Source organism: Sarcophilus harrisii, chromosome 6 (genome assembly GCF_902635505.1).
Source record: "Sarcophilus harrisii chromosome 6, mSarHar1.11, whole genome shotgun sequence".
NCBI classification, from domain to species: domain Eukaryota; kingdom Metazoa; phylum Chordata; class Mammalia; order Dasyuromorphia; family Dasyuridae; genus Sarcophilus; species Sarcophilus harrisii.
In genome coordinates, this window is record NC_045431.1 from 29,223,436 (window position 1) to 29,249,707 (window position 26,272).

General features: G+C 38.1%; 1 protein-coding gene across 10 annotated transcripts in view; it reads right to left on the reverse strand.

Annotated features, from left to right (window-relative positions):
- The window catches only part of APBB2 (amyloid beta precursor protein binding family B member 2), a 433,360-nt gene that overhangs the window by 224,079 nt on the left and 183,009 nt on the right, over nt 1-26,272 (reverse strand). For 7 of the 10 annotated variants that reach the window (XM_031942132.1, XM_023506024.2, XM_031942134.1 and 4 more), the window contains exon 4: nt 14,376-14,493. The exons of 2 other annotated variants lie outside the window; for them this stretch is intronic. In XM_031942132.1, the coding sequence (XP_031797992.1) occupies nt 14,376-14,421 (46 nt within the window). In that variant the 5' untranslated portion in view covers nt 14,422-14,493. Of the gene's footprint in view, nt 1-14,375; nt 14,494-26,272 lie in introns of those variants that run through there. One more of the 10 variants, XM_031942133.1, reaches the window with a different exon arrangement.

Consider the following 26,272-nt stretch of genomic DNA (forward strand, 5'->3'; position numbering starts at 1 on the left):
GTGCTCTAAAACTCTATCACACTAGCTTAGGTAAGGCGTATACTGTCCTTGCAACCAAATAGTAGCTCCCCACATCAATTAACTTGGGATGTTTTTTATTATAAAAGCTGAAACTCTCTGCCCATAATTACATTTTTAAAACATGTACTATCACTTTCTCTTCTGTGCCAAAGTATAAACTAGGAATATGACTAGACAGCAGGAGAGGAACCTTATTGCTTCATATCCTTGACTCATAGCCCAAGGAGGTAGGGAAGATCAGTGGGTCTGAGGTCAGATCCCTCTCATTTCAATACCAGGTATACATAACTGGACAACACCAGACAGGAGAAAAACTTGTCAGCTTCTGGACTGACCTCCCTTCTTGCCTCATTTCCTTGGGATAATTAGTGTCTATTCCCAGCACAGGGACCGGATTATAGCCATTTGGATCATCTGATGTCCCAGTGCAGTATATATCTGATTGGCCATTTAATACCTTATCCCCTTTTCAGTGAATCTATTCTTGTGTCACTTTTCCCCAAGATTAATAATACCCTAATATCCAACTTTTTATTAGATGTGTCTGGAGTCTGCCTCTCATCACAATGCATTTTCATTCTCCACACCAGCCTCCTGTTGCTTCTATAAAAGTCTTTTCTTCACTGTTAACCATGCCTCTGCTTACACTTCCCCAATCATATCCTTTCCTACCCTTATCAAGTAAGCTCTACAAAACTCTATAGCTACCTATTTCTTGCTTGTTCTATTATACATTCAGTAACTAGTTATAGAACGTCTCAGTGTTCACTGATATTTAATGCCTGCTAGTCCTATCCCCCCAATAAGAAGACTGTAAATTACCTGTATAAGGGGACCCTATTTTAAGACTACTTCTGCATCTCTGGACATAATATTTAAGTGCTACTCAGCAACTGTTTGATGACTGACTCCTACTACAAGTACTATGAAATCCTAACCCACAGGGGGAAAAAAAAAGGAAAGCCTTTCTAAGTACTATCCATCTCCACCGGCTGGCAGAGCATGAGAATGAATTTCAGCCCATCACCATATCTATCTTCTATGTACAGACTTTCAAGGAGATGTAGGGGACAAGTCACTCCTGATCAGATCTCTCTCCCCTCGCCCTCTCTCTTCTCTCTCTGTCTCTCTCCTCTTCCCCCCACCCCCTCTCCCTCCCTCCCTCCCTCCCTCCCTCTCTCTCTCTCTCTCTCTCTCTCTCTCTCTCTCTGTCTCTCCCTTATCTCTGCTGTCTCTCTCTCTCCTTTCCCTCTTTCTCTTGAGTCCCATGACAAGGGAGAAAGGAGGAGGCAAAGAATTAGACATGACAGAAAAAACAACACTGTCGAGTCCCTTGGGGAGTCTTGCCAACAGTTTCCAGATTAATAATATATAATTTGAGTTATTTATCATATTATTATTAAGCCCTAGGAGAAGAGGGACAGTTTTCACATACAAACTGAAAAACACTGGAGGGAGAGGGAGAACTGGCACAGACTGAAGCCTTCTTTGTATACAGTGAGAGGGAGGAGACTCAAATGGAGATAATCCCTTTAATATGTCATCATTAACTGATCAACTAACCATGTACTACCACAGATTTGCCATGCAAGCAAATACACTGTATAAATCATGTGTGTGTGTGTGTGTGTGTGTGTGTGTGTGTGTGTGTGTGTATGGGATTGGGGCGGGAGAAGGATGAGGGAGGAAAAACAGCTCATAGACTTCAGTCATGGTTCCAATTGTACAAAGTCATTCCCCTCAAGATTTTTCTAGTCTCATTTTGCAAGTATTTTAATGAATTTATTTCAGTTCACCAAGAGTTCACCTCCCTGGGGACAGCTTTGAATTTCAGGTCTGCCAAAAACTGAGAAAACATCCAGCATACCTGGTGAGACAAGTTGATCTGGTCTATTTTCCAGAAGGGAGCCCCACAATCCCCAGGAAATAAGTGAGCAAAGGAGAAAAACAAAATGTTCTCAAAAGAAGAAACGCAAACTGTAAACCACCATAGGTGAAAACAAAATAACAATAACAACAACAAAAAATGCAACAAATTATGAATCAGAGAAATGAAAATTCAAGCCCCAGTTTTCGGTCTACACCCATCAAACTGGTAAAGAGAATAAAGGGTGAAAATAGTCAGTGGAGGAGACTGTGGGAAGACAGGGACACACTAATACATAAAAGATGGAATTGCAAAGTGGCCCAAGTCTTCTGGAAAACAATTCAGAATCACTTGAGAAAACTTACTAAATTGCTTCTGCGTTTTAACCCAGTAATCCTGCTACTGGGCATGCATTCTAAGAAAGACAAAGGCAAAAAGGAAATCTATCTACAATAAAATGTTCATAGCAAGTTTTTGGTGAGAAATAAAGTGGGTCTCCATTGCTGGAGAATGGTTGAACAAATTGCAGTATATCTCGATGTAAAGGAATCATAAATAATATACAACACTAATATTAATATTAGATCATCTAATATTAATAACTAATATATAAATAGTCCTTTAAGATTTGCAATGTATTTTAGAAGATTTATCTCATTTGAGCTTCATAACCACCTTGTGGAGTGGTTGCTATAACTAGCCTCATTTTACAGATGGAAACAGAGGCTGAGAGGTGAAGTGACTTGCCCACAGTCATGTAACTGATAAGCGGATGGGGCAGGATTCAAAACAGGGTCCTTCTAACTCTGACTTTAGGGTTCTTCAAGGACACCTTTTGCAACCTTGGTATTGGATATAAAGATGCCATTTAGCTGAGGGGTTTTGAGAATCATGGGAAGATTTGTATAAACTGAAACAAAAGAAAGAAAGAACCGAGGAATGACATATACAGTGGATATAAATGGAAAGGTCACAAAAAGGAAATGGCCACCACAAACTCTAGAGGACAAATGAGGAAACCCTCCTTCTTCCTCTCTTGGGATGGCAAATGCAGCAGACATGCCCAAAGTCAGGTGCCACGTGGCTGTTTTCTGGAAGGCGTTTCCTTTATTAGAAAGAGGTCAGGGGTGGTGGTTGGGAGAGGGTATATTAGAGGAGAAGTGTTGAACATGGTAAATGTGTCCTCCCCCCCCTTTTTTTTTTAAACCTAGCTATACTTATTGTTTACAAAGGAGGGGTTAGGGATTTTGAGGAAGGAAAATGAATTTTTAAAAAACATCAATTAAACATTAAAAATAAACCTAAGCCACAAAATTTCACCTTTTTTACCTTCTTTAATGGCCTTGTTCAAAGCAAGGGACTTCCCAGTATTTCCCTACTTGATGATTGTTTCATCAATCCATAACTTTATTATCTCAGGGACTTCATAATAGAGAAGGGGAAGAAAATTGGCATTACCAGATCACAATACTTTGAGCTAGAATTGAATCTTGGAAGCTAGCTGAGACAGAGGATCTCAGAATCAAAGACCTAGAGTTTGTAGAGAACTCAGAGGTCATCTAGCCAACTTCTTTCTGATTCAGATAAGGAAATCGAGGTCTAAAGGTCACACAAATATTAAAAAATAATATTTGTCAATATAACATAATTTGTCAATATAATAAAATTTGTCAATATAATATTTATCAAAGGTGGGGTCATATGAATTCAGAGTCAGTATCCTTTTCACAGTACTATGCTGCCTTCTCCCATCCCTTCAATTTACAGATGAGTAAACTGAAGTCCAGGAAGGAAAAAGGATTTCCTCAATAACACAAAACCAAGATACAAAATGAGGTCCTCTACATGCAGATCCAGTGTTCTCTGGACCATATTATTCTTCCTACTTTTGAGGCTCATTTTCTTTCATGGTCATGTGTGAAATAGTGGGAGATGAGGTTTACTGGTCCCCATCCCTTTCCATAAAAGCCTGATGTGACAAGAAGGCAGAGACATTCTTCACAGGTGCCCAGAGGACATATCTTCCTAAATTTTATTTATGCAATATAGCCAGGAGTCAAACAGGTTTCTTTCCCGAGCTACAGATCCCTAGTGTACAGACACACTGAGTAAAACTACTCAAACTGACTTGGAAAGCATAGAGCAAATGAATTTCTTGTTTGCTTGTTGTCTGTTAATCTATTTGGTTCTACTCTGCCAAATGCCAAGAGGTTTAAAAAAGAATTTGATTGCTTATTGTGTATGTTTATTTCATTAGTTGGCTTTGTCAATGGTTATTAAACTCTGTATTAAATTTTTTAAATTAAAAAATTCCTACTGCTCAAGAAATTTCACATAGCACTGTTTTATTCTGTGCTAAGGAAAAAAAGAAACTTTTTCACAAGATGAAAATCAACCAACCAAAGAAGGGTAATCATAAATCAATAATCATTTACTCAGCTCTTGATGCAAGATAGGCAGTGTTAATCATTAGTGATCAAAAGTAAGCACAGATCCTGTTCTCAGGAAGCATGAATTCTAATTAAAGAACCATGTTCATAAATAGTCATGCAGACGATATAAGCAGAGTAAATGCAAAGTAAACTTAGAAGAGAAGGCACTATTGAGGGGTTCGTAACTGGGAAAGACATTTTTTTACTTCTCCTCTACAAAAGATGCATACTGAACACTGTTCTAGGACAAGGAAAAAAAAGGAAAAATAGTCAAAAGCCTAACTGCAAAAGGTTGATTATTCTGGACAGTGAAGTTTAAATTCACCTTTTATAAAGAGAGGGGAAAAAAAGTGATCTTTCTTTGTTGTTGCTCTAGACAAGTTGCCATTCTACCAGGAAAATGAAACAAGAACCACTGTAGATGGATGCCCCAAAAGGAAGGGGTCAACCACAGACAGACAGTCACAAATATTACAAAAAGAAATTCTTCTTGTTCATTCCTAGGAATGGGGAAAGGAAATGAGCATTTATTAAAAACTGCTAAGTGCCAGGAATTATATCAAATGCTTTATATTTTCTCATTTCATCCTCAAAATAATCCTAGGAAGAAAGTGTCATTATTATCTCCTTTTTTTTTCCAGATAGAGATTAAATAGTCTGCCCATGTTTCACAGCTAGATCGTTTCTGAAAACTCAGAACTCAGCTCTTTCTGTCTCCAGGCCCAGGACTCTATCCAATGCACTTCTAGATTTAAATGGGCAACTATATCTATTGAGTGAACAGAATAATAACCAACATTTTCATCTAGTGCTTTGAAATCTTCAAAATATATTTCAGATATTTCAGCTGATTCTCACAACTTTCCTGTGAGATATGGGTCTCCTACATACAATTATCCCTATTTTGTAGATGAGAATCAGCATATCCAACTCCAAATCCAACTCTCCCCAACACATGTCCATCTTTGAAGCAAATGGTTCAAGACAACAAGGCTCTAGGTCTTTCCAAGGGTGAATAGGATATTTACTTTGGTAGTTACAGAAGTTCTGGGTCACAACATGTTTTTATATTTTCTTGGACTATACCAGTAAGTTGTGGCAGTAATAGCTTCAAATATGTGACTTCAATGGGAGTTTTCTCATCTTTGAGTATTTTGAGTATTCTAACTATATAACATACCCATCACTGATTAAGGGAGCTGGAGTATGTTCCATCTCTATACAATATTGTTATTTCTTATTCTCTATGACCAGGGAGTGACACATGAGTAGCCAGCATAAGAAGTAAAGCATGGATTTTTTTTTAGATTAGAACACTGAGGAGATTCAGGGCAGAATTTCAGAATCAAATTTTGGCTAAAGAACATTCTTAAAGGCTTAATAGGCTTAAAGCAAGACAACTTAAATTTTTTCCACTTGTGACCCCTTTTTGCATAAGAAATTTTTACCTGACCCTGAGTGTATAAGTATATAAAATAGATAAACAAATTAGAAATTTACCAATAATCAATCATAATTTCCCACCATCACAATCAGTTATGAGACTCCATATGGGAGTCTTAAGGCCACAGTTTAAAAAGATAGAGCTTAGAGAACATGGCCCTAAGAAAACGCCACAAGAGTGCATAAAGTGATTTGCAAAGTGAATTTTTTTTTTTTAAGTTTGTGTGTCAACTCCTTACTCAAACTCCAGCGGTTCCCAGTTATCTCTAGGATCAAATGTAAAATCCTTAGATGTCTAAAATCTCGGTACAATCTGGTCCTTTTCTACTTTTCCAATCTTTTACTCTTTACTCAGTAATTCAGACACAGGGGCATGACTTTCCCCACCCTATGCCTGAGAACATTCTTTCTTCTTCCTCTTCGGATCTCTAATCTTCTTCAAACAATGTCTTCTATGAGAAGCCTTTCTTGGCTTCATATAAAAGATTCATTACATGTAAAAAAAAAAAAATAAAGTCCAGATCGATTGCCCCCATTCACTTGTCCAAGATAAACCCACTAATTGGAGGCTAAGCCCAGGTCTTCTGATACCAAGCCTGCTTCCCATCCATTTTTCCATTCCCTGCATCAGCTAGAGCATTTGGGCCAGACGCCCCTGGTGATGTGACACTGCCTTGGCTGCTTTCAATTAACGCCTTCCCAACCCCACTGTTATTGGAGGAAATGACTCAACCATCTGGGGTTTCAAGAGTCAGATTCTATCCTACAATCAATATAGACCAAACATAGTTAAGCCCTGGAGAGACTTAACACAAACTGATGCTGAGTGAAACGAGCAGGGCCAGGAGATCATTATATCCTTCAACAACAACACTATATGATGACCAGTTCTGATGGACCTGGCCATCCTCAGCAATGAGATCAACCAAATCAGTTCCAATGGAGCAGTAATGAACAGAACCAGCTATGCCCAGTGAAAGAACTCTGGGAGATGACTAAGAACCATTACATTGAATTCCCAATCCCTCTATTTTTGCCCACCTGCATTTTTGATTTACAGGCTAATTGTACAATATTTCAGAGTCTGATTCTTTTTGTACAGCAAAATAACGTTTTGGTCATGTATACTTATTGTGTATCTAATTTATATTTTGATATATTTAACATCTACTGGTCATCCTGCCATCTGGGGGAGGGGCTGGGGGGAAGAAGGGGGAAAAATTGGAACAAGAGGTTTGGCAAATATCAATGCTCTAAAATTACCCATACATATAACTTGTAAATAAAAGGCTATTAAAAAAATTAAATTAAAATAAAAAAAAAAACCATAGTTAAGCCCTTCTGCAAAACCATCCCCAGTTGACCAGGTCGTTGTGATGGCTGTGACCTGCTGCAACCTCCTTTCCCTTTACTGTACTCTCCTATTCTTTTGTTCATTTATTTATAGGACACCCCCAGGTGACCATCTACTGCAATCAGAGGAAGTCAAGCAAGTGTTCAATGTGCTAAAGCCCTTCTCAGAATGATGTTTCTAAATCCACAAAACGAAATACACAGAATTGTAAAGAAAACCAATTTATTTTGAAATTCAGCTATCAAAACATAGTGTTTTGTTAAAAAGAAAAAAATTACAGACTCCAGGTTATGAACTTGTTTTATAGACGCTGTCCCTTTCCAAGGAGCATCTTTCCAGGAAAGCTGTTGAAAGCCAGGACAGGAGGCAGACTGCCTCTCAGCTGAGATAACCCCTTCCAATTATGGCGATGTTATCAGTTGGACTGGCCTGCTTATTCCAGATCCCACAATGCACCACTCTCCTGATTTGAATGCCATCCCTTGCCCAGTTCCTCCTGTCCAGCTTGACCTCGGCCAACACTTCCCCTCTCCATTTCTGCTTCTCTTTATGAAGCCGGACCTCAGACCCATGTACTCAAATCGGCTTCCTCCTTGTGGCCACTATCCCTTTATCACACCTGTCCTCCCATCTCTGGCTCTACAGCCTCTGAACCGCACCCCAGCTGACGACAACATGGCCTACAAGTTCTGATAGAGAAGCACAGGTCGGGACCGGCACGAGCTTTATATCTTTTTCCTCCATTAATCTCCAATTGAAAATTAGCATCTCCCACATTTATTTAAAAACATTGTTCTAAAAAGGGGCCCATGACACACAAAAGCTACGAACTCCTTGTCTAGAGGAGAGAGGGAAGGACTGGCAGTCTGGAGGGTCGCTGACACATTAATGGTGAGTTTCTGGACAACTCCATTTTAGCTGCTAGTCAATAATGCCAAAGTCATAAAAACGCAGATCATAAATCAGTCCATAAGGGTGCCTGAGGGCCACATGTCAACTTAGCTTTAAAAGGGGATATTATCTATATGTTATTGTAGTGTATTTATTTGTTACATAATTCCCAGATATATTTTAATCTAACTGCCGAATGAGGACTCTGGAGTGATGATCCTGAGCACGGGTGACACCTTTGTATGAGGTACAGATCAGCTGCTGATCTTGCACCAGTGGAAGGACTTTTCTATACCAGACTAATAAATCCCAGATTAAAAAATTGACAAGAATGAATCGAGTTTCCACAGAGAAGAGTTTAATTCTGTGCTGGCAAGTTCATTTTGACCATGTAACTGAGGACCTAAGATCATCTTACACTTCTTGTCTTATGGGACACTGGGAAGACTCAACATTTCAATAAGCAAATATTACTTAAAATTGCCCACATACAAACCCACAATAATCTGTCTCCTTCACATCGAATCAATTCACAAAAAGAAAATTCTTCTTCTGTCTGTCTCTATCTATTTCTCTCTGTTTCTCTCACACACACATGCACACATAGACACATATATACAGTTAACCTTAACTCTATGCCTTAAGGGATAAATAGAAATTCAAGAAGACTGACAGACAAAGTCACTCAATGACTCCAAAGCATTTCTCTAACTCCAGGAAAACACACTTGTCTAGAACAGATAACCCAGCCGCTCTAAAACCTTTTTCTGATTAGGTAAAAAAGACCATTCTTTCCCTCATCCTTTTCTTTCTTCCCTTGCCCTCATGACTGACTGGGCCATTGATGACTGCTCGGCCCCCCTCCCTTCTCATTGTCACATCACAGCATTGCCTCCCAGATTTCCCGGGGCTCTTGGAGAAGGGAGGACTGACCACCACATCCAGGACACGTCCGCTCTAGAGACCAAGACAACGATCTCCACTCATCAGGAGAACAGGGATCGCCTTCTTCATCTTCCCCAGTGCTGAAAGGCAGAAGTGGCGAGCTTCACAGAGGTTATTCACAAGCCCACTGGACAATGCCTGAACCCTATATCATTCAGTGTCTATGACCCCGACCTACACTGCTAGATAAGAAGAGATTTTCTGTGATAAGAGCCCTTGGTTAGAGATAATTTAAGTGAGAAAGAACAGATCCCTTCCAACTTTTTCTCTATACCAAGTAAAGCGCCTCTAAACTCGGGTGGACATAGAGACATAGGCTAATATATAACATTTATTCAGCTTGTTGGGCAATAAGCTACTCCCCAGAAATTAATTTTCTGAGTGACTGAAACTTCTCTCTATACACCCAAAACATTAATTATGTTATTAACTATGTTGTATTAATTATTATCAGAATTTATTCTAAGTTGTGCTACATTTTTCCTGATGCTCTAAAAAGTACAGACATAAATTAGCGATGTGACCTGCGACACTCTGTTTGCCTCAATTTCCTCAAATTCAATATGGGAATAATAATAGTGCCCACCTCCTAGGACCTCAGTGAAGATCAAATTGGGTAATATTTGTAAAGCCCTTAGCAGAGTGCTTGGCCCATAGTGGGTGCTCTCTAAATGCTAGCTATCATCATTATTATTAAAAGGCAACAAGCAGTTTGACTTCTCTTAGATGACCCAGTCATCAAAATGGAAATCAAAGATATTTTGATGCTTTAATTTGTCTCTGCCTTCAGAGGACTCTGTGAGCAGACCGGCTTGAAATCTGTGTCATTACTTTGTATACAATTGTCTGGAAGGGGCCAGGAGATGGCACCCAGAGTTCTGGGGCATCAAGAGAAGAATTTAACTCTTCTTTTCCCCTCAGAAAAAAGTAGTTGAAGGTCAGGCATCTGATGGAGGAACTGCTAGAAGTTCCTTGGTCAGGCAGGACCAGTGTCATGTGTTTATATATGTGATACATGAAATGGCACTGTAAATAGAGCACCAGAAATGGATTCAAAAAGACCTAAGTTCAAATCCAGCCTCAGATGTTTATCTGTGTGACCCCGAGCAAGTCACTTCACCCTGTTTCCTCATCTGTAAAATAAACTGGAGAAGGAATGGTAAAACGCTCCCTTATCTCCACCAACAAAACCTTAAATAGGGTCACAGAGAGTCAAATATGGCTGGAACCACTGAACAACGATACTGGAGTCCTAGTTATTGGAGCTTGAAATCACAAGTGAAATGGTAAATGGGGAGGGAGAAAAAGAAAAAAAATCATGGAAAGGGATAAAGTGAGAGAAATTATTTTCTTACGAACCATTCTCATCGTGGAAGTTCAATAAAGCTATTACTCATAAGTGTAAGCAATACTCTTCAGGAGAAAAAAAAATGAGAAGCTAGGCCAGACCTACCTTGATACAATGAATTTTGAAAGATTTGTGGCTCACAGTAGACCAAAGCTTAATGCATTTTACTTAAATATCTTCAATGGTGAGATAAATGGAACAGGTAAAGTGAAATTAAGGTAAAAAAGAAGTCATTTTAAATTCAAATTTAGAATATATTGTGATATCTTTCTTGGGATTTAATATTTATGTTTTGCTTTGGGCTAACGTAAAAATTAGCTTTCCTTTCCTTAAGCATACACCAACTGATAATAGGGAAAGGAGGGGAAAAAAAGACAAAAATTTCTTAAACTTGCTACAGATCATCTGAAAGATAGAAAACGCACAGGCAATTGAATAGGAGTTAATACAGTCTTTTCAGAGTCATGATTTTTATTTATCTCATTCATTTATTCATGTTACAATTCTATTTTAGAAACAAAGAATAAGAAGCAGCCTAGTGTGGTAGACAGAAAACTGGAAATCTTGGATCCAGTCACACCCATAACTAATCCTAATTTGCTGTGAGACTACAGGCAGATCACCCAACTTCCAGTGTCCCCAGGCAACTTTCTAAGATTAAAAATTGAGTTTCGTCATTGGGGATTCTCTAAATTTAAAAAAAGAGAGAGAGAGAAAGAAAATCATGAACAAGTATTGTAACAGGTCATACCAAAAAACCCTTGAAAAGGATCACAGAAACCTGAAGTCTTCAAAAATGTGAAAGTTTATCTGATGGAAGACAACTGCCCTGCTTGCCCAATTGGCAGCTACTACCACGAGCAAAGAGGTAAGCAGAGTTCATATCAAAATAAGGGCAAAACCTCCTAATAATTAGAGCTATCCCAATGGAAGGGGTGGGATGGAAAATTTCACAGTACAGTAGAAAGAATACCATCTCTGGAGTCAGAGCACATAAGTTCAAATAAATTTCCAGTTTCCTCATATGTAAAATGAGAGGGGGTGACATTCTGGAGAGCAATTTGGAACTGTGCCTAAAGGGATATAAAGCCACATATACCCAAGTAATACTACTATTATATCCAAATCCCAGGTAAAGGACATATATGTACAAAAATATTTACAGTAGCTCTTTTTGTGATGGCAAAGAACTGGAAATTGAAGAGACATCTATTAATTGGGGAATGGCTGACCAAGTTGTTATAAATGATTGTGATGGAATATTATTGTGCTTTAAAAATTGACAAGCAGCTTGTCAGGAATGAAATGCTCCAAGACAATTCCAGTAGACTTGGGATGGAAATTGCCATCCATATCCAGAAAAAGAACTATGGAGACTGAATGTGGATCAAAGCTTACTATTTTCAGTTTCTTTTTCTGTTGCTATTTTCTTTTTCTTTCTCGTGCTTTTTTTCCTTTTTGTACTGATTTTATTTTCACAACATGAAAAATATGAAAATGTTTAAAAAGACTGTATAAGTATAACCTATATTAGATTGTTTGCTATCTTGGGGAGGAAGGAAGTAAGGGAGGGAGGGAGAAAAAAAATGGGAACTCAGAATCTTATAAAAATTAATAATGAAAACTATCTTTACATATAATTGGAAAAAATACTACTGATAAAAAAAAGAAATGATGAACTAGATGTCTTAGAAAAACATGAACAGACTTACAGGAACTTATGAAAAGTGAAATGAACAGAACCAGGAGAAGATTGTACACAGTTAACAGCAATATTGTATGATAATCAATTGTGAATGAGCTATTCTCAGCAATAAAATTATCTAAGATAATCCTGAAGGACTTATAATGAAAGGTCTGTTCATCTCCAGAGATAGAACTGGTAGAGTCTGAATGCAGATCAAAGAGACTTTTTTCTGTATTTTTCTAGGGTTTTTTAAAATTGTTTTTTGCCTGTGTTTTCTTTCACAAAATGACTCACATGGAAATGTATTTTGCATAACCACATTTGTACAGTTAAGTTACTTGCCTTTAGAGGGAGGGAGAAAATTTGGAAATCAAAATTTGGAAAAAATGTTACAATTGTTTTTACATGTAACTGGGAAAAAATAAAATATTAAATAAAAATAGGGGGTTTAATTAAAAAGCCTTAGAGCCTTGTATAGCCTTAGAGCTATGAAGTAATGAATTCCCCAGTATGTCCAATATGGAAGCTGACATGGACTGGAATTAGATTGGTGGCCTAATGAATAGAGTGATGGATTTTGAGTTAGGAAGAACAGAATTCAAATCCCGTCTCAGATGCTTAGCAGCTGGACAAGTCACTTAAACTCTACCAGCCTCTATTTTTGTCATCTGCAAAATGGGAGGCAATGATATATTTAAAAAAAGTAAAATGGAGGCATAGGTAACATCTTACGGGACTGGTCTGAGGATAAAATACATGTAAAGTGTTTTGCAAATCTTAAAACACTATCCTAAGTGCTAGGTCGCCGGCCAAAGAAGTCATTTTTCTTTGGGATTGATGGAGAGAGAAAGAAGTCACAAGGAAGGGAAAGAAAGATTGTTGTTGAGCAATCAATAAGCAAATATTTATTCAAGAGCTTATCTGTGACAAGCATGGAGATATGAAGGAAAAATGAAATGGTTTTTACCCTCAGTAGCTTCCACTCTATCATACACAGATAAAAGTTTAGACAGAATATATAGTTAATTTTACAGAGGGAGGCAGGAGGGGGGTGCTAAAGGGTGTCATTTAAGCTGAGTTTTGAAAAAAAATAAATATACTAAGTAGAGGTAGAGAAGGAAGGCAGTGTATCCCAAGTTTGGAGAACAGCTTGCGGGAAAGCCTAGAAATGAAGAAAGTACTGTATGTGGGAAGAAGACCAGACTGACCGAACCATGGAATCCATGAATCACGGATAAGATGGAAGGGGTAAAGTGAATTTGTATTTTCTCCCAGAAATAACAGAGAGTCACTCACCTATCAGGGTAATGACATGATCAATTAGAGAAACATCACTTTGGCAGGAAGGTGGGTCAAAAGGGGAGAGATCTGAGGCAGGGGAACAATTAAGAGACTACTGCAGGCCCCAAGGCATGAGGGTGAGATGTGGAGACAGAGCAAGGGCAAGATGTGAGAGAGAGATTATGGACGCAGAACTGACAAGACACTTCGATGGATTGGATATGAGAGGAGAGCGTGAACAAGGAATTCCAGATTTTGAACAGGTAACTAGATGGATGGCGATACCCTGGACAGAAACGGGCAAGTTTGAGAGAAAGGGAAATTCTGGAGAAAAAGAGTGGTTCTATCTAAGACACAAATAGTAATGAAGGATCAGAATGTAAGAGCGAAAAGACAAAGATGAGCAGCTATGATCACTGGCATGGGTGGATCAAGAATAATACCAAAAAGAATAAAACCAAAAAGGATCAAGAATGAACACCAAAAAGTAGCCAGAGAGATTCTAATTTGGAAGAGCTTCTCCAGCTTGAATACTATGACATACAGTATTTCCTCACCAAAGAACACTAGATTGCAGGCTCCCTTTGTTTGGAAAATACAAAAGCTTTCTCCCTGGGAAAGCTTAAACACTGTTCTGTCCAGGGGTGAGACGGGAAGGCCTCTCTCCTGGACTCGGAGCTATATGATTTTATGATCCATGGGGGACTGGAATAAGCCTTGTGAAAATCTTTTAAAAAAAGAAAGAAAGAAAGAAAGAAAGAAAATGTTCTGAAATGGAGTTCATTACAGTCTCTGTCTGAAAGGGGTGTTCTTTGTTGGGAAGCTAAATGCCTCATTAAAAGATGCCTCTACACATACAGAGACATGGAAGAAGAGAGATGATTGCTAATACACGGCTAATCTGAATTGGACTTCAGTATACTACCCCCATTTAAACAGAGTTTCTCCATCCAAGGATAATTTTAAAAATTAAAAGGTGCCCTAGGAATAGCCATTCTCTGCATTTCCAAGTGCTCTTCTTTAGCACTCCCAGCCTTCAGATCTCCCAACACAGGCTGCTACATTCGGCACACTACACGTTTCTAATAAAAATGAAAGGTACATACATGAGCTGCTCGGATGGCAGTGAGCCCCTGGGTATCGCCTGCCCATACTGGCCAGTCAGCACATTACCCGGAATTGTCAGCGTTTTCCAAGTACTTAGGAAAGACTGAGGCCGTTAAGCTGGAAAGGAGAGGGGAAAAAAGTAGAAACAAAAGGGAGATTTAGGATAATGACAGCGTTTTTTTTCATTAAAATGCTAATGACCACCACAAATTTCACCATAACCATGTTTATAAATTATTCAGTCACATCAGCAGAGAGCAAGCCTCTAGATAGCTACAGGCAAGCGAGGCAACAAATGTTGATAATTAATATGTGGCCGCTGTAAAGAATTGGGCTGGACCCGGAAAGTCCTTAATCAGACTTCAGGGTCTCTCTGTAGCAGATAGAGCAGACAGAACAGGCCAGCCCGGCCTCATTAGTTTAATACAGTCCACATTGCCTTTTCTCCTCAAGCCCCAGACAGCATCATTGCCAATGATGTGACAGGCTGGTAAAAAACTCAGTGCTTTCCTAAAGAAAAGGGGGAACAAACCCTCTGGAGCGTGGACGGTGAACATCAGACGAACGCCGCCCTCGGAGCCGATGGGCTCCCGCTAATTCATTAAAGAGGGTGCCCTTCCAAATTAATGATGTAAATAAACAAACCTAAACAGAGCAGGGAGAAAGAAGGCCTGACACACAAGAGAATGCCAAAGGGTCTAGACAGGCTAGCAGTAAGGAACCCGGCTTCTTTTTTAGCTTAAATTTTTGTGTAGAATGACATAAAAAAACACTCCAAGCTTCAGCACAGATTCAAAAGAACGCTGTCCCATCCCAGCTCAAAAAGAGTATTTACTCTTTATTTGGACTTTAGATGAAAAGCCTTTTCTACAAGACTATGACAGTTGGGGATGTAGTATGTAGTGATGGAGGGGTTGGGGAGGTGGTACGGCATTATAAGGTCAGGGCAGTATGGTAGGGGGATGGGGGAAGGCAAGAAAACTGCAACTACCACTAAGATGAACAGCTTTTCAACAATGCTTTCTCACTGAGTATATCAAACAAAAGCAATGTGGTTTATGGAATCGAGCGCTGGACTTGTAGTGATGGAGACCTGAATTCAAAACTCAGCTGATGTGGTAGTTGGTTTAGTGGAATTGTTTTTTCTTTTCCTTATTTCTTTTCTTTGTTACAAGAGATAACTTGGTGTGCAGGAAAAGGAGGAGAAATTCAGACATACAAATGACATAATAGGGGCGGCAAGGTAGTGCAGTGGATAGAGCACCAGCCTTGTAGTTGGGAAGATGCGAGTTCAAATCTGAACTCAAAACACACTTCCTAGCTGTGTGACCCTGGGCAAGTCACTTAACTCCAATTGCCTCAACAATAACGACAAAAAATTGATAAAAAAAAAATAAAGCTAAAGAAACACATGACATCAATGCTTCTTTACCAAAAAAATAACTGACCTTTATTTCACGTAGTCCAGGTGATTAGCATGGGTCCTTTCAACTGCATCCTAATGCTCTAGCTCACTTAATGACATCTAAATCATTGGCTTTAGTCAACTCCTGATTCTGCAGCTCTTTCAAGAGCTTCGTTAGTGAAGTGAACCAGAAGAGTTTAGACTGTCACAAGTTGACTGCCTACACTGGAAACATGCACTGAAAAATGGCTTCCCTCTCTGCCTGTGGGTGGTGAAAAGAGACAGTGACTTCCTCACTTCCCAGTGGGTTCCAAAATGAACCAAACTTACTCATTTGCCTCCAAGTGATGGAAAATACTAAAGCAGATGGAACACAAATGACTTATTTGTTGATAAGGAAGTCTCGAGAAATCATAAAATTTTAAGTAAACAAGATCTATTTAAATAGAGAAATAAGTGGATATGACTTCTAAACATAGAAAAACAAATTCAGTAGTTATTTTCTTCTTCTCTTCTTTCCAAGACAACACAGTCTAACAGTGCTGTGCTTGTCACAAAAACCTATTCAATTTAGCTGTTATTATGGAAACAAAGCAATCAGAATAGTTTTTTTTAAGTCCTCCTTTAAATCAAACTGACATTTCCATCTTTTTAAATGAAAAAAATATTTGCAGAAAGAGGGAAAACGTGCCTATTGCCTTTGCACTACAAAGTCTTTCCATTCACTTGCAGATATGAAATCAAATTTCAAAAGAACTGAAGGAAATGGATGGTAGGCCCTCAGGAGCTAAATTTTGTAAGAAGTAGGGAAAGCTGTCAAGCACAAAAGTCTGAAGATACAAAGATTCTGACATAGATAGGAGGGAGGTGCTTAGAAAACAAGATGTGGACACACAGGGAACTCGCTGACACTCTTAAATTTTTAAAAGATACAAACAGAGGTTGGAAGCAAGAAGATATAATGGAAGAAAGAAGAAAAGCACAGTTCTGACTTGTAAGAATATCTATAGTGTTGAAAGCCAAAATGAATTGAAACATATAAGGAAGGCTTTTAATGAAGGCTTTGTTGTTCAGTCACGACCTCATTTGGAGTTTTCTCAGCAGTGGGAATAGTTTGCCATTTCCTTTTCCAGCTCATTTTACAGATGAGGAAACTGAGCCACACAGGGTTAAGTGACTTAGCCCAAGGTCACACAGCTAGTGTCTGCTGCTGGATTTGAACTCCAGAAAATGAGTTTTCCAGCCTAAGATCAGACTCTATCTACCATATCACCTAGCTAGCTGCCCTAAAGGTGAGGAAGACTAAGGATAACCAAAAGGAGAGTGTTATGTAATGTTGTTCATTTTATCTATAAAGCAGAATTGGGGAGGGTAAAAGAAGTTACAGACCCAAATCATAGAATAAAATTTTAGAATAGACAAGGCGAGAGAATTAATGAAGGGAATCAAGAAAAGAAATTCTTCTTAGAGGGAGAAGCCAAAAACAATGTAATCCTAATCCTTTCAACTCTGAGATTATGTGATTTTATTAATTGACTGGGAGACAGCATGGTGGAGTGGTTAGAGGGCTAACCTTGGGATCAGAAAGACAAGTTCAAGCCCTGCCTTTGGTGCAAACTAGTTATGAGCTCTAGGAAAACTCAATTAACTTCTCAGGACTCCAGGCAGACTTTAGCTGACAAACTGTCAATTTTCATTGGTGCAGAATGTTTCCACATCACTCTCTTTGCACAGACAAAATCATGGACTAAAGAAGCCTAAAGCTATGGAAGGTGCAGAGTTCTCTTAGAACACATCTTGGAATCATACTAATAGACTTTTTAAAAATCATGAAATCAGTTCAACATAAGTAGAAAAGCCACAAATATGGCCAATGAAGTCCTAATTCACGTGGGATTCCATTACTAGGGACCTTTATACTAGGATATAAATTTCCATGCAGTCTTCATCAGGTGTAACATTTCATTTAGCACGTGGCGGAGGCGTCTGTACAGCATAAGGGCAGCAAGAAATACTATTTGACAAGAACACTGATGAGCAAGTTTTATCGTTTCGGTGAAAACGTAATTTTTTCCATCTGTTAAAGGAAAATAAAAGTAAACATTTTTATAAAATCCCTATAAAAGTAAAAATATTTCTGTCCATTTAACCTACACACTATCTCAAAGGAGAAACAAATCATTCAGGGAAATGAACAAAGCAGTACCTCATTCTTTTCCTGGAGCAGGTATCTGATGAGAGATCAAGATAAACAGGGCATACATCTTAGGTAAGCAGCAAGGGATATATTTATGAGGTCTTGAAGTGTTTACTTTGCAACTTTTTATCACTATATTTATGGGGCTAGGAATAATATATTCAAGATCAGAAATGGCTCATAAGAACAATCATCCTTAACAAATCCATTAACACTTCTTCCAAGAATCCCCAGCATGTTGACATGGGTAAAAGGGTGGAGAAGCCCTGTCCCCCCCCCCCCCCCCATCAAATGTCAGTAATCCTTTCAAATCTACTAGCTTCTTTTTTAGTGCCTTATAGTCACCTTCTCCAGAGCATTTCTCATTTTAACATTTATTACTCTTAGATTCATTACTGTTATTCCAAAATGGAAACTTATGAGAACATCAATAAATAAACATAAAGATTATTATTTTAATTAGTTTGGGCTTCTTTAAAAGTAGGTAAAAGCTAAAGCCACCTACTACAAACCTATTTTGTAACATTTAAAAGAAGGATGATGGTTAAGTGGATAGAGTGACAGGATGGAGTCAAGAAGACTCTTCTTCTTCCTGAATTCAAATCTGGCTTCAGATATTTTACTAGCTGTGTGACCGTGAGCAAGTCACTTAACTTTGTTTACCTCAGTTTTCTTATGTGTAAAATAAGTTAGAGAAAGAAATGGCAAACCATTGCAGCATCTTTACCAAGAAAACCAGATATGAGTCAGATATGAGTGACCGACAACATTTAAAACAATATATTATACAACTTATAAAATTCCAATTCTGTATGTCTCCCATAATATTATGACTATCTCAAACCATTAGGGGAATTTGACTTATTGGTGGGAAGAGATGTTAGTAATGTTTCACAATCAATTCACAAATGATATCTTAATCACCACTGCCTTACTCACTCAAGTTAAAGTTCAAAAAGCAAAAATGTTCCCAGATTCAAGATCTTATATTGCACTGGGAGAAATAACACGTACATGCAAAATTGTGTAACAACCACACAAAAGAAATTTCTGAGGAAATACTAACAACATGAAAGTGGGGTTGGCGAGCAACATCAAGATAGGCTTCCCCAAATGAGCAAGACCGGGACCAGGGAACTGGACCACAGGATTGAGACACTGGGCACTTTACCCCATGGGGGGCACCGTCCTATCCAATTTACTTCCCTCACAAATACCTTAAGAGTTAAGCACAAAAGAAAAGAACAATAACGAGCTAGATCTATTAAGGCAAGGACACAAAAATTTGTTGGGGGGGGGGAAACGGAACTTGAACTTGATATTTCGGAAGCTCTAATTCCATGAGGAACACACACACACAAAAGATTTTAAAAGGAACGAATAAGGATACTGACCAGAAATCATACAATAACGTTTTAGAAGAGATAAGATGGGATAAAATCAATGAAGGAAACAAAACAAATAAATTCTTTTCAGAGGAGAGAACCCCCCCCAAAAAAAGACCCTAAAAAAATCTGTCATTGTCTCTCTCTCTTTGTTTGTCTCTCTGCATTTGTTTCTCTGTCTCTTTCCCTATCTCTGTCTATCTATCCTCTCTCTGCCCCTATCTCTGTCTGTCTGTGTCTCCCCATCTAACTCCCTCTCCTCCCACATATTTAGAAACTAAACAACAAAAATTTCTTAGCACTGCATATGGGAAAAAGTAAACATAAGTAAATAGGTACTGGATAAAAGTCCTTAAATACTTGGGGCATGAGCTCTGAGATAACTACATGGCAAACACCTAGCATTAATATGATACTATTTAAAATACAGTTTCATTCTATTTTCCCTTCAACCTTAGGAAGTAGGTACTATTATAATCCCTCTTTTACAAATGCGAGAAGTAAGGCAAACAGAAACTAAAAGCCATCTTCAGGATCATAAACTAGATTGTGCATGAGGTAGGATTTAAATACTCAGGCAAGAAAATGTCGGGTCCCAACTGGCTCCAACACAATCCTAAACACGGGTCTCTATGCCCATGGTTCTCGCTGCCCGAATTAGCCAAAGAAAGCCTTTTCCCTCCCTTCCCCTTTCTTGCCTGCCTGTCAATTAGCTGAAGTTGCCAGATGCCTTTATTCCTGAATGTTACTGCAATAAAGATTTTTTAAAATATAGATGTTCCTAACCCCCACACTAGCAAGTCTGGCAATTAATCTACAAAATTTTATTTCAAAATAAAAAGAAGGAAAACCAGTAGAGGGAAGGTGAAATGAACAAGAACTATTGACATCACCAAAGAGCTTGTTTGTGGGGTCTTTGTGGGATTCTCTACATTCACAGACAGAGGGATCCGCGACCTGGGCAGCGGATCAATGGTTTCATTGCTGTCAAATAGCAAACTATTTAACTAAGGGAGTAGGTCAAGAGGCAAAACAGAACTATGTGGAGAATGTGGTTAGAATGGGAACGTGTTCTCCACTGCTCGATGGAAAATGTAAACTTACTCGGGGCTGGGGAGGTCAACTGGCTTTTCTGTTCTCTCTCTGCCAGACACACTGCTCACTCCAGACGGAAGAATTTTGCTTTCAAATATTTTTACAGAGCTTCTCTTTTTAATATACAAAATGTTCCCAACTCAAGCAGCTCAAATCTGAGACACTGTCTCCAGCAGAGTTCTTAAATCAAAACCCAGCCTTTGCAAATTCCCTTAAAACAATTTCCAAAAAAATCATCATTACTTTTCCCCCTCCATTCTTCACCTTCAATTTTTCTTTCCTCATTTTCTGTAAACTTCCTTTTCTTCTGCTCTCTCCCGAATCCTGTGCTAACACATTTTTTTTTTCTTCCTAAATTGGCTACTTCAAGTGGATAGTGGTTATTTTCCCTAAGTCAACAGAGATATTATCACTTTCAAATTTGCCATCGAGCTAAAAAATAATATCAATTCTAATAATAATTAATATCTATAAACCTCTTGGAGGTTTGCAAAGCACTTTCCATATGTGATCACATTTGATTCAGGTCCCTGTCACCATACCAGCCTCTTTCTGTCTTTGCCTTGGGGCCTTCCCAGTAAGCTCTGGGTCTTTCCCACCACCTGCCTCCAGAATCTGTCTTCACCCCAGAGTTTGAGTCAGCCACTCCCAGCCACGCCCCTTTCTGCCCAGATCCTCACCCCAGGGTCTTCGCCAGGGCTCCGGAAGTCATCCCTGACCTGACCCATCTTCCACTGCCACCTGCTGCCTTCCAAACGAATCCGCCCAAGCCAAACCCCATGAGTGGGCCGGCTAGAATTCCCAGGACACCTGTCCTAAGACTGGATTTCAAGGAGAGACCCCATGAGAAATCCAACTTCTCAGTCCTTTCTCCAACCACTGACACTTTTCTAAGACTTAACCCTTAGCATATTCTCATACCTTGATATTTTCTCTATCCCGGTGATTTTGGGATGTCCCAGCTGGCCAGCTAACTGCCGATGCAAAACCAACAATAAAAGTACAGTCTGAGATAGTTACTCAAATGTTCAAAACCTAAGTACAGCAAAATGAGCTAGAGAAGTTGATGAAAGAAGGCAAATTTAGACCTTCAGGAACCCATCCCATTTGGTGAGTGGGATCTATCATGGGACTATGACTTTGCAAATGTATTCTTTATTCAATAAGAACCACAGTGGGGGTGGGAATATTTTATATAGAATATACAAATATAAGTACTAAAGTATGTTCTATGTCATAATACATAAAATAAATAGCATTCTATAATACACATATAATTTCATATAACTATGTATTGTGGTATACATTTTTTATTATGAAATTACATATCACATGTATATCAAAAAGCATACTTGTATAAAGAAATATATGAAATAAGAAGAAAATATGGTAGAAAGTATTTAAATGAAGATTAATGAAGTTATAAAACCAAAAAAAAAACAATCCTGTCATTAGATTATATTCTACAGTCCACCCAGACAGAAAAAAAAAGAAAATACACATAAATGAAAAGACTGGGGAAGAGATCACAAGTCTGGCATGAAGGCATAGCTAGGGGAAGCTAATTATCTTGACATCTCCTCAAGGCCTTTATCTAAAGCAAGGCAATGAATAATTTCCTGGCTTGCCTTACTTAGAATTTCATCCTTCAAAAGAGTAGAAGGCACCTGCAAAGGGACAATGAAAAATAGAAACAAAAGTGTGGCATGTGGTCATAAGGACAGCTCAGAATGAGCAGGCAAGAAAAACTTATGATATTAACAAATGCCAGTGGCCCATTAGGCTAGTTAATGGTTTTGTTTTAATTTAACTTTATTGGAGCAAAGAAGGAAAAAAGCAAAAAATCCTTTTTTTTTGGTTTTTGTTTTGCTTGTTGAATACTATGGAGTGATGAAATAAATAACAGAAAGGTGTCAAAGACCATATGCTTGGCCAAGAGTACCTGTTTGTCCTAAAAGAGTCCCAGATTCAGAAGAACTACATATCAGTGTACTCAAAAGAACTTGAAAATATAACTGTTAAAATGTATAGTACTTTATTTTGGAAAGGATTAACTCATGACTTTTCCCCCTTAAATTAATAAAATCTCACATTTTTCCTTGAGCCCAAACTTCCAGAAATCAGATCAGAAGGGAGGGGAAAATAAACAAAAATTAAAAAATAACATGAAAGGATAAATGAAAAGGACAAATGTCTTAAAAAAAAAAAAAGACAATTGAATGTGGAAACTATGATATAGTTTCCAGACCAATATTCTTAAAATTCTCTCAAATTCTAGTACCCGTTATTAAAGCAATAGTTTGTTATATACATGTATTATTTCGCCCCCCTTTCTCCACAAGAGAATTGTATTCTCCCTCCAGAGAAATAATAATTCCTAAAAATTTTAGAGCACTTTAATTTATAACAATGCCACTGGGTTAATGTGAATGTTGTCCCCACTGCACAGATCTGAGAAGACCAAAGAATTAGAGATCTGACAGTTATACAAAACTTAGCAAATCTCTCAAGACAGTTTTGAACTCATATGGTCTTTGACACCTTTCTGTTATTTATTTCATCACTCCATAGTATTCAACAAGCAAAACAAAAACCAAAAAAAAAGGATTTTTTGCTTTTTTCCTTCTTTGTTCCAATAAAGTTAAATTAAAACAAAACCATTAACTAGCCTAATGGGCCACTGGCATTTGTTAATATCATAAGTTTTTCTTGCCTGCTCATTCTGAGCTGTCCTTATGACCACATGCCACACTTTTGTTTTTATTTTTCATTGTCCCTTTGCAGGTGCCTTCTACTCACTGCAAGTCCAGTATATTTTAGGGTCATGAGCAAAACAATTTGATTTAATATAGATATAATCTAGCTAAAACTTAGCATAGTCCAAACATTTTTCCTCTTTTTTTTTTTTTTTTTTTTTTTTTGTTTCTGTTTTGGTATTTTTTAGTGTTCTCTGGAAGTTCAGACTCAAGACAAAATGCATAATTTTATTAATTTAAGAGGGGGAAATCATAAGCTAATCCTTTTTAAAAATAAAGTACTAAACTGGATTAGAAAGAAATTCAGGAAGGAGAAAAGAAAAAGCAAGTGAAAGTTAGCCCTTAGTAAAAGTTCTTTCTCCATCTCATTCTTTCTCTTTCTCCTTCTGTTGGGAACACAATATGTGACTTTGCTTTACCTCTGGTAGATCTTTTCTTTTCTTCCTGTGAGACGGTGACGGTGACACCAGGAGACTGAGAGGCAGTTGCGTTGTCTGACCTCTCTCCTCTTCCCTCTGCCTCCTATTTATTTCCCCAGTAAACAAGAACACCTGTGTCAGTAAAGGCTGTTTTGAAACACCTTCAAATGTTCACAGGTATGGAAGCTCTCGGAGAATTGACCTATCCCTTCACTTAGGCATGGTCCTTAACATCCTTCCTTCTGAATTTATGACCAAAGAAGAATTAGAAATCATTATTGATCACAAAATAGAAAATTTTGATTATATCAAATTGAAAAGTTTATGTACAAACAAAACTAATGCAGACAAGATTAGAAGGGAAGCAATAAACTGGGAAAACATTTTTACATTCAAAGGTTCTGATAAAGGGCTCATTTCCAAAATGTATAGAGAATTAACTCTAATTTATAAGAAATCAAGCCATTCTCCAATTGATAAATGGTCAAAGGATATGAACAGACAATTCTCAAAGAAATTGAAACTATTTCTAGCCACATGAAAAGATGCTCCAAGTCATTATTAATCAGAGAAATGCAAATTAAGACAACTCTGAGATACCACTACACACACTACACACTGGCTAGAATGACAGGGAAAGATAATGCAGAATGTTGCAGGGGATGTGGGAAAACAGGGACACTGATACATTGTTGGTGGAATTGTGAATACATCCAGCATTCTGGAGAGCACTTTGGAACTATGCTCAAAAAGCTATCAAACTGGGCATACCAGTTGACTCAGCAGTGTTACCACTGGGCTTATATCCCAAAGAGATTTTAAAGAAGAGAAAGGGGCCTGTATGTGCAAGAATGTCTGTGGCAGCCCTTTTTGTAGTGGCAAGAAACTGGAAACTGAGTAGATGCCCATCAGGTGGGGAATGGCTGAATAAATTGTGGTATATGAATATTATGGAATATTATTGTTCAGTAAGAAATGACCAGCAGGAGGATTTCAGAAAGGCCTGGAGAGACTGACATGAACTGATGCTGAGTGAAATGAGCAGGGCCAGGAGATCATTATTTATTTCAACAACAACACTATACGATGATCAATTCTGATGGATGGGGCCTTTTCAGTAATGAGATGAACCAAATCCGATCCATTTGTTCAATAGTGAACTGAACCAGCTACACCCAGGGAAAGAACTCTGGGAGATGACTATGCGCCACTACATATAATTCCCAATCCCTCTATTTTTGTCCACCTGCATTTTTGATTTCCTTCACAAGCTAATTGTACACTATTTCAAAAATCCGACTCTTTTTGTACAGCAAAATAACTGTTTGGACATGTATGAGAAGGAGGGGAGAAATTGGAACAAAAGGATTTGCAACTGTCAATGCTGGCAAATCACCTATGCATATATCTTGTAAATAAAAAGCTATAATAATAATAAAAAAAACATCCTTCCTTCCTTCTTTCCCTCTCTCCCTCCCTCCCTTTCTTCTCCTCTTCCAACTGAAGACTGCAACAATTTAATCAGTTAGCCTGTGAAAACCCCAAGGGGAATGTGTCTTCCTCATTACAGGGGATGATCCTTCCAGTAGTAGTAGAACAGCACCTATATTGGGGTTTATATCCATAAGTAGTTCACTGCTTATTACTCAAAATTGATTGAATTTCTGGCTTTAGTTTGTCATAAAGCAGAAGCATTCTAATTCTGTAAACACAAAAAAACATGGTTATACAAGGCCTGAATAGCTTCAAAGGAAGAAATGCTATGTTTCAGATGACTCTTACAGATGTTAAACCTTGATTTACAAACATAGGATATAAATGTCTTAAAAGAAAAGTAGATTTTTTTCCAGAGATGCCAAAATGAAGGATCTTGATTCTGGGCTCACATGGCACTCTAACATCTATTTAACAATTTATTTGTTAGAGAGGTTTATAATCAATTATAAAAGTTGTGGTATGAATAGCTATGCGATTTACATAATCTTGGCTACATCTCCTTATAAGTAAAGCAAAGTAGAGAGGGAAGTCCTAGTTGACCTCTCAGGCCCCTTTTTCCTCTAATACTGTGATTCTGTGAATCATTATGAATATGCCTAGGGCCAGGCCAGGGAAGGGAGGTAGGGTTTGAGAGCCTTTACTTTTGGCCAAAAGTTTTACCTTCTTAATAGTTGGTAGGTTCTTTATTCCAGTCAATCAACTTTGCTTGGATGAATGTTAGCAAGTTTACTATCTAGCGTCATAATCATACATAGCATTAGAAAATATGAAATAGCTCCTTGGAAACAAAAATTCTTTAAAATAACAATTTAAAATAAATGAACCTAGATCTAAAACTTTGGAAAAAGTCTTCCATGAAAACCCTTTTTTTCTTCTTGAGTACACACACACACACACACACATACACACACACACAATCTCCAACCAAAAATAAAACATAAAAAAAAACTAATCTGTGCTTGACTATCCACATAGAAGCACTAGAGGCAAGTATTTGTCCCATTTTTCTCACAGACAATTTCCAGAATAAAAATCATCTGATATGGGGGAAATGTTAAAATAATTTCAACATTAGCGCAAAAGTGAGACCACTTACTGGGTCTATACCATAAGGAGATCAAATAAAGTGGAAAAGAATATAC